The sequence below is a fragment of the Sitophilus oryzae genome, unplaced genomic scaffold (genome assembly GCF_002938485.1).
Source record: "Sitophilus oryzae breed Bouriz unplaced genomic scaffold, Soryzae_2.0 scaffold_1525_pilon_pilon, whole genome shotgun sequence".
NCBI classification, from domain to species: Eukaryota; Metazoa; Arthropoda; class Insecta; order Coleoptera; family Curculionidae; genus Sitophilus; species Sitophilus oryzae.
In genome coordinates, this window is record NW_022146198.1 from 697,227 (window position 1) to 707,215 (window position 9,989).

Below are 9,989 nucleotides of genomic sequence, written 5' to 3' on the forward strand. Positions count from 1 at the left end.
TTCGTCGTGGAGACTCCGGGGAAAACGACAGTTCGTATTGAAATAAAATTTTGTGAGCATATGTAGGTTAATTCAGAGCACTTTTTAAAAATATAGAGAGTTCTACAGGGTGTCCCGCAGAAAAGATACATATCAAAGTTGTGTTTTTTGTAATGGAACACCCTATATATTAATTGAATTTCGGATTCTGGGAGAAAAATAGAGGTGAGTTTTATTATAAATATGAATAAAATGCAAGGTTTTTGATATATTTTATCATTTTCCAAAAATAAAGAATAATTTTTAAATTACAATTAAAGCTACCTAAATTGGAATTTACCCAGTCTAGCCTAATATGTAGTTAAAATAACTATTGTACTTTAAATCAAATTAAAACTTGACCCAAAAAGTTATACAGGGTGAGACAAAATTAATTTTGAACATTGATCACGTATAAAAACAAGTTACTGTTTTATTTTAAATGGAACACCCAGTATATTAGTCCAATAATGGGGAATTCATGTTTCTTCAAAATATTATTAAGGTTGCCTACCCCTCAAACAAAGATTTTTCTAGATATTTTTATTTTTATGATTTAGTGCCAGTGGATCTTTATTATTTGATGAAATCTACATAAGTAGCTGTGATATGTCTGACGTTACTTCAATGTAGCTGTCTAATTTTACTCTGATTAAAACGCTGACATTTTATGTCAGTTAAAAGGAAAAAAAATCTCACAAATTTGCCGTAAATGCAAACTTATCCTACACCAGAAAGAATTCATATGATTCTGTTAGTTGGTGAATGCACTCTGCTAATAAAATACGTATAACTGCTCTTGATTTTATATAGTCTTGTTTTTTTTATGGGGATATGTTAAAGACAGTGTTTACAAAACTTGACCAATTATTGTCGACAGCATGAGAGAAATAATTGTAGCTGCTTGAAAAAAATGAAAAGATCTTTTGAAAATTTTGAGCATTTAATTTCGTCTATGTGATTTCTGTCACATAATTATAGATCTATATCTAGTTTTAATTCTGTAATAATTAAAATATGTTGTAAACGTGTTCTTAGTCTTTTCATTACCGCTGAGTATTTTACTCTACATTACTTTCAAATAATAAAGATCTATTGACGCAAAATCATAAAAATTAAAATATTTAGGAGAATCTTTGTCTGAGGGGTAGGCACCCTTAATAATATTTTGAAGAATTTCCCATTAAATACCAAAATAATATACTAGGTGTTCCATTTAAAGCATATGCTTTTAAAAGTAACCAATGTTCCATATTAATTTTGTCTCGCCCAGTATAACTTTTTGGGTCAAATTTTAATTTGGTTTAACATTCAATGGCTATTGTAATTAAATCATCATTAAATATCAGGCTATACAGGGTATATCAAAAAATATTAAATATCGGGCTATACAGGGTAAATAAGAACACCCTTGCTGAAGAACCACCGAGAGTGGTATGGAATGACATCGAATGGATTATTTAGAGTAGCCGCAAAGAAAAATGATAGGCAACCTCCGTTAGGAGATGGTACTCGAAGAAGAAAAGGAAGAGATGATAAACATGTAAATTTTATTAACTCTTTTTGTCTACTCCTGCAGCTACAATTTTATCGATATAATCTCTAAAGAAAGATACTTTGGTAAACACTCCGGGTTTTCCAGATTCTGCACAATTTTCAGATCCCCAGCTAGTAATGCCGATTACATAACCATCCACTACAATTGGACCTCCAGAATCACCCTAAAAATATAAAAATAAAACATGCTTTCTGGTATACTTATATTTTATTTTTTTGAATCCTACCAAACAAGTGTCTTTTCCACCGGTTTTGTATCCAGCACAAAACATAGTGTCTGTTATATACGAGCCGTAATAGTTCTTGCATGTTTGAGTGGTTATTTGAGGCAACACTACAACCTAAAATATTAAAAAAAAATAGCTTAGAAATAAATAATTTTAAATGATTAAATATATTTCGTTTTTATGCCTGACTTTCTTTTATTTTTTAAGTGGAATATGAGAATATCATTATGTTTTACATTTACTATCAAAAATTGATTTAAATAAATATTAATTTCTCGCACTAAGGACAAACAATAAAAAAATATTGATCTGCGAGGAATAAAAGACTTATTTCATTTGTTAGAGTAAAAGAATACTTTCTTAGAAATCTGTAGTAATAAAAAAATCAAACTGTATTAACAGTTGCATAGGAAATATTTGTAATGTCTTAACTTACCCGTAATTGTTCTGGAAGGGTAGTTCCATTTGAATCTGTCAAGCCCCAGCCGGTCGCACTAGCTTCTTCTCCTGCAATAATATCATCTGTGGTTGCAGGTAGTTGGACTATAGCCACACCAACTCCCAAAGTCTTTAACATAAATAAAAAAAATGAAGTCAAAAATCTCTAATCTTATACTTTAGAGTAAATTATGACAGAGTAACTCTACAGGGTTCGGCAATAGTGCGTCAGGCATCTGTAGCTCCTAGAATAAAAAACTTGAGAATTTTGTTTAAGTGCAAACCTAAAGTATGTACCAGGATGTATTTCAGGAAAATATTTTAACTTCTATAGGGTGGCTCAAAAAAGTATGAGTGGACCTGGATGATTTTTTTAAATGGAACACCCTGTATATAATTGCATTTTTGGCTTCCTTTCAGATCACTTTACATAACCCTAAGATATGAATAAATATATTTCGATAGTTTCAGAGATATTAAAAAATAAATAAAAAATATGTATTTTTCAGCCCTTCTTAAAAAAATTATTAAAAATACAAGAACTGTTCTGAAATCAAAACTATATTAGGTATTTACTTTAGATAGTCTGTTCTTACATTGTTATAAATATGGTAATCGTATATCATACAGGATGTTCAATATTCTACGCCAAACTTTCTAAAATATAAAATAATTTTTCTTTGTTATTTTAAATGGAACACCCTGTATATTATTTTATAGAAGGAGAGTTAAAAAATGAACATTTTTTGTATTTAGAGTATTTCAAAATTTTGAACGGTTTCGCAGATACGCGCAGTATTATTTAATATGGCGCTTTCAATGGTAAAATACGAGAGAAAAATCGTTGGGTGGCTTTGATTTACTGTGGAAAATGCCATATGAAATATAAAACCGCTAATATCTGCGAAACCTTTAAAAATTTTGAAATACTCTAAATACAAAAAATGTTAATTTTTTAATTCTCCGTCTACTGAAAAAATAATATACAGGGTGTTCCATTTAAAAAAACGAGGAAAAATTATTTTATATTTTAGAAAGTTTGGCGCAGAATTTTGAACATTCTGTATAATTTACGATTTTCATATTTATAGCAAAGTAAGTGCAGACCATCTAAAGTAAATATCTAATATAGTTTTGAGTTTAGGACAGTTCTTGTATTTTTAATAATTTTTTTAAGAAGGGCTGAAAAATACATACTTTTTATTTATTTTTTAATATCTCTGAAACTATCAAAATATATTTATTCATATCTTAGGGTTATGTAAAGTGATCTGAAAGGAAGCCAAAAGTGCAATAATATACAGGGTATTCCATTTAAAAAAAATCATCAAGGTCCACTCACACTCTTTTGAGCCACCCTATAGAAGTTAAAATATTTTCTTGAAATACATCCTGGCACATACTTTAGGTTCGCACTTTAAACAAAATTCTCAAGTTTTTTATTCTAGGAGCTACAGATGCCCGACGCACTATTGCCGGACCCTGTATATAGATACGACTATATTTTAAATTTCTAATAAATGATATGTTAATAATATAATGATGTTAATAAATGAGTTTTAACATTATTATATTTTATTTGTCTTATTATACTTACCAAAGGTCGACTAAGTTTTAGGATGGCTATATCGTAGTCATATGTATCAGAATCAAAATAATCATGGTAGGTTAAAGCTGCTACTGTAACAACTTGTCCCCCTGAAGATCTGTAACTGGAACCTGCTCTAATACTCAATTGACTGGCTCTAACACTGTAAAATATTAAGATTATAAATTTATTATTAATCTAATAGCCCCCATACAGCAGATTTGGTCTGGGGATTTGGCCTGCGGATAAAAATTTTGAGTTTGTGGGGCCATGCCTGTAGCAGCCCAAGCCTTTGATGGACCAAACCTGTCACAAGCCAAATCTGCAGACTGGATTTGTTAGATTAGATTGATCAGAAAAAACAACAAACTATACTTTAGTGCTATATCTTAATTCAATATCATTTTAGTTTGATGTATAACTTACTCATAAACGCAATGCGCTGCAGTCAAAATGAAACTCTCGGTCAGAATCGAGCCTCCACATTTGGCTTCACCATCTATCATCAGTAAAACCTGATAAGGATAATCTTTGATATCCGCTGGATCTCCCCCGATTATACGGAGAATATGTCTTGTACTCGACTTTATAATACTGTTTGGATAGCCATGACCTATGTTAAAAAAACAATTAAAACTAGTAGTGGGAACTATCGAATGAATACTATCGAAACATTCGATAGTTGCAATTCATTCGAATAATTCGATAGCTAGTAAGAAAACATTCGTCGAAAACTATTCGAATAAAAATATCGAATAGATGCGTCATCTGCCTTGAAATATATTAATTCGGCAGCAAAAACCATTCATTTATAAAATTCATTCATTTGTAAAATTCATTTATTCGTCAGGATCGATTATAATAAAATATAAACTGGATTTTAGTCGTCGCCCGGCGACGTAGGTTTCTTTCCTAGGAACCCGACAGCGGTCGGTGGCAATGATATGAAAAAAGCCGGCATCTTTGATTTTGAGTCAGATAAAGATAAGGACACATTATTTTTTTTATTGAGGTGCTAGTATTTACACAGAAAATACATTATGAACGGCGCTGTTGCCGTATATTCGTATTAGTTGGTATTAGCAAAGAATGTTATTCTTTAGTATTATAGTTAGTTAGGATTATATTTTGCATTTTTTTATTAATATTCTGTTGTTACACTGCAATAATACTTTTTATTTTGGATGTAGGAAAATGATTTTTAATGTTTTTAAAAAAGCAAAACTGGTTTAATAAATAATAACAGTAATAATTTGTTATGCCGTATGATCGAGAAAAAACGGCGTCAGCGATGGCTATGGAATGAAGATCGCTGTCATTTTATATGTAAATTTATATGGGAAATGTCATTGATGTTCATTTCCCAGCCAACTGGAAGCCGTTTTTTTTCGATCATTACGGTACCTATTAACACCAAAATTTAAAATCATTTAATATAAACATTTTTTTAAGTAGTAGCAAAATATAAACAACAAATTAGAAGTCCAAATTATTTATATTAGATCCTATTTAAAAATAATATAGTCTCTAAATTTTTTGTGTGGCAACGTTGGTTTATTAAATAATAATAATTACAGAACTAATTTGTTATATTAACAACAAATTTTAAAATCATGAAATATAAATATTTATTAATTTTCTAAGCATGCAGTGTAATAGAAGAAAAATATAAATAAAAAATTAGAAATCAAAATAATTATATATGTGTATCACTTTTTATTACTTTGTATTAGTATTTAAAAATAATATTTGCTTTTACTGGCATTTACTTTAAAAAATAAATAAAATATTTCTTCGTAAAAATCTACATGTAAGAGAATTAGCATAAACAAAATACAAATATCGTTAACTTTTTTTTAAATTGGCACGTGTAAAACTTTGATCAATCAATTTAATTTTCCCATCCCAAAATTTGAGTTCGATAACAATTTACTTAACCACATTACCACATTACTTAAATATGATTATTAAGTTCAACTAATTCATATTACTAAAACATCTAAAATACAAATACATATGTATTTTTAAAATTAATTGTAAGTTCACCTCATCTCTCTTAAAAATTGTTACTTCTCAAAATTTCCCATTAAAAAAAATAGACCATATACCGTATAAAATTAAATAACTGAAAGATCGGAAAATCACACAAATTTTCGGAAAAATGTTGACCGCCTGCACACGTACACAATCATCAATTTAAAAAAAAAACACTACTACTTTAGTATTTTAAATATTTTAATAAACGCAAAAATAGCACAGTATTTAGAAGGCAAGTTATAAAAATTTGGAAGGACTAATAATGCACTGACACAGACAAAAATCAAACGAATACTAAATTTCATTTATAAAAAGCATTCGATAGTCGTGGCTTAACGATAATCATTTAGTCGCACGGCGAGATTGTCACATATGCTTTAGTATACAAATGAATGAATGATTTTAATCGAATGAAACCATTCGATAGTTGAAATCATTCATTCAGTAATCATTCGATAGTCTAATTCATTCGATAGTTCCCATTGCTAATTAAAACTATATCTTTATCTAACGCAATGCTATTTTGAGACCGATTGTAGCTAAGTAGCAAATATATTTATTGATAAACCAAGACTACTAGGTTTAATCCCCAGATGGTGGAAAGCCCAATGGTCAGAAACTCAAAAAATGGCATCATGTGCACTCCCCCGGAAGATCACAACAATGCTATAAAAATCGGAGAAAAACTACTGGAATATGTAGCGGAATTCAATTACCTCGGCAGTTTGATTTCGGAAAAGGCCAATATCGAGTCTGAAATTCAGCACGGGATTAGCAGCGCCTCAAGAGCATTCTGGAAATTAAAAGACAGGGTTTTCTACAATCATGACAAAAACGAAACTTGCAGTGTACCGAGCAATAATAATCCCCACCATATTATATGGGAGCGAAACCTGGGTGCCGTACCGCCGACACATGAATGCATTAAAAAATTTGCAACAGAGATACCTTAGACAACTCTTAAGAATTCAATGGTTCCATCATGTCTCAAACGTATCGGTCCTTGATAAAGTTAACTGCTAGAGTATTGAAGTCAAACTGAAGTTATACTTAACTTAAATTGAACACTGATAAAAAAGATAGACTTGAACCAAAGTCGTCATCGTTCTTGAAAAAAAAAATTAGTGGCAAGAGAATTTATTTTAGCGTGAAAGAAAATATTTTGCCTGAAGAAAAACTCAAGAAAACTTGTTCTCTTGAAAAATTCGAAAATTTCTTCTGAATCTATTTTCATTCAACCAAGTGCAAGTTACTTTGTTTTAAGATAAAACAAAAATACGCTAGGAAGTACTTCATTCAAGAAACATGGCCATTTTTCCAATAGCTAAATACTCTTTTGATGAAAAATAATAACGACACGCAAAGACGATGACGATGGACGGTATATACAATCAGTCGGCAGTCCCATCAGTCTCACGTCGCATTTCATAGGTCGCACATCATAGTACGCATGGGTTTTGTTGCTTGGAATTTTCCACTTGGAATTTTGCATAATTTGCTTTTTAAACGCATATCGTATAACAAATTAGTGATCGTTATTAACATGCATTTGTCATTTTTTATGGACAAATTTTAGGATATATGGATTCTTTAAAGGAGTTTCTGAAAAAATGGAAATTAGAGCATTTATTTGCTATATCTGAAGGTAAGAGACATTTACCTAATGCACCTGTATAGATAATGCATGCGTGACTATAGATAGAATAAGAATATAGGTTCGATTTTTTTATGCAAATAATTACAAAAATTTTAGAATTTCAAGTCGTCGTATTAAAAAAAAAACAAAATGTGACCAAAGCTTATAATTTTAATAATTTGTTTGCTTGACTTTGATTAATCGTGATGTAACATTTTTTTTGTAATTTGTAGAGTGATGAACCACCCCAAAAAATACCAAGGAGTGAAGAAGCAGAAATAACTACCTACTATCGAGGAAAATAATATCACTTTACTTACTACAGACTAGGAAATCCTACATTTATCAGAAAATAATATACCTCGTAATATGCCTGTATATGATGTATAGACTTCTCTTAGATCAAAATAAATTTTAGTTGAGTCAATGGTATTCGCTATTGGTTTAAGAAAAGTGTCTCTTTAATCAAGAAATGTCCCTTTTCAATCAAGAATTTTTGCATGAATCAAAGAGACTATTGTTCTTGTAGCAAGAACTTCTTTGCATATTAATTTTGGGTCAAGAGTGAAATACTTTGGACAGATAGATTCTTCTATTCTCTAAAGTAATTTTTTAAAGCTTATGAAAAGATAGTTAATGCTTTGGGTAAAGAAACGTCGTTCTTGGCCCTATTGAAAAGCGCCAATCTTTTGGGTCAAAGTCATATTCATTTCGACTGAGAGATCCTTTTTTTCAGTGAAGTTACAAAATCCCGACTAATATGGACTGTTCACGTACGCAGAAAGCAAGAAAACCGCATACCAAAATCTCTACTTTACGGTGAGCGTGTAGACGGTAAGAGGAGGCCAGGTGGACAACTCAAAAGGTACAAGGACATTTTCCACGAAAACTTAAAGGGGATTAACATGCAGAATGAGTGGGAAGAAACAGCTCACAATAGCACTCAATGGAGAAGAATTATAAACTTAGTTAACATCGACAACCAAAAAGTTAAGAGGCAACAAAGCAATTAGATTTTTGAATGTCCCGAGTGCGGTAGACAAATATCATCACGTATCGGGCTTTTTAGTCACAGAAAAGCTCATGAAAGAAAACGCCTTGCGTGAGCATCTTCTGATGCGTGTCAAATACTCGTCAGCGAGTAATGGCAGTATGTATGTATGTATGTATAAAGTCATTAGATACTAATACGGATAGCAAAAATGGGACAACCAGTGAAAAAAATAAAGCTAAAAAAAGCCTAAAGGATTCAATAAAGCCTAAATGCTGCAGAACTGTTAGATTGTTTTCGATAGAAACAGATCATAAGTAAAGTATTATACAAACTTATTTTTTAATAATATAGTGTGTAATATAATAAAAAACATCCATAAAATATCAAACACTTCCTATAAAATCCAATATAAAAATACTTATAAATAATAAATGTTATCTACATACTTAATTTGTTAAGAAATTTTACTAAAGTTTCGGGAAAACCCTACGTAAGTAGTTTTTATCTTTTTTCAGAATTTGCAATAATTCAATTTCAGAGTCGTTGTCTTCTTAACATATTGTTATATTGTACTTAAAAAAATAAATTAACTAACATTAATATTTAAAATTCTATAAATATATATTTTTTAATTTACTTAATTTAAATGTTTAAAATCACTGGATATGATGTACTTACATACTGTAATAATGTAAGCAAGAACAACACAATATATAAGCTTCATTGTATATCTGAAGAGCAGTACCAATTAATGATCTTGCTGTACTGACGGATCTATATAATATCTACTTGAGATTTTAGCATTATCTTTCATGATAAATTTTTCTTAATTGAAAATAAACAAGTACTTAAATTAACGGAAAAAAGTATTATACCTATTTGAAGAGTGTCTGGTTTAAATAGAAAGTATTATGTAAATCGGATATATGGTAGAAACCCGAACTATGGACCTATTGACATTATTGAAAATTAAAATAATTCAAATTTGTAATACTTTTACCAGCTAATTAGTCTTTTTATTTATTTAAAGAAGTAACATCCCATACAGCACGTCCAAATGAAATTACGTTTCTACAAGGGAGACACATGAGAAACCAAATATGTTAAAGTGAACCTAAGTGTTCATCTAGTTCTAACATATACATATGAGACACACGCAGATGTATATTGACAGAATTGTGTGATACAGTGTTTACTAGTTGTATACCGTATATGCACTCAAGATTCTAAAGAGTTTTTTGTAACGTAACAAATAATTATTAAAATGATGAAATCTAACGTCGATATATGGGACATACAATGTATATGTCATATGTATGTGTAATACTTCATATCATAGTTGTGTCTATAGTACACACCTTGTAAAAATGTGACGTATACACATAATATAAATTTCTATATAGACACTTTGTAATAGTACTGTTGTGTCTACATTCTAGCATGAAATGAAGGTGTGCGCGCGCGCGGATAGCCTCAACGTAGATACACCGACCA

General features: G+C 30.2%; 1 protein-coding gene across 1 annotated transcript; it reads right to left on the bottom strand.

Annotated features, from left to right (window-relative positions):
* Positions 1-1,551: 1,551 nt before the first annotated feature.
* On the bottom strand, positions 1,552-9,276 carry LOC115878793 (trypsin-1-like). The gene is made up of 6 exons (XM_030895398.1): positions 9,174-9,276; positions 4,255-4,441; positions 3,838-3,991; positions 2,239-2,370; positions 1,803-1,916; positions 1,552-1,739 (listed from the first exon to the last, which is right to left on the bottom strand). The coding sequence occupies exons 1-6, from the start codon at positions 9,217-9,219 to the stop codon at positions 1,572-1,574; spliced, it is 801 nt and encodes a 266-aa protein (XP_030751258.1). The 5' UTR covers positions 9,220-9,276; the 3' UTR covers positions 1,552-1,571.
* Positions 9,277-9,989: the final 713 nt, after the last annotated feature.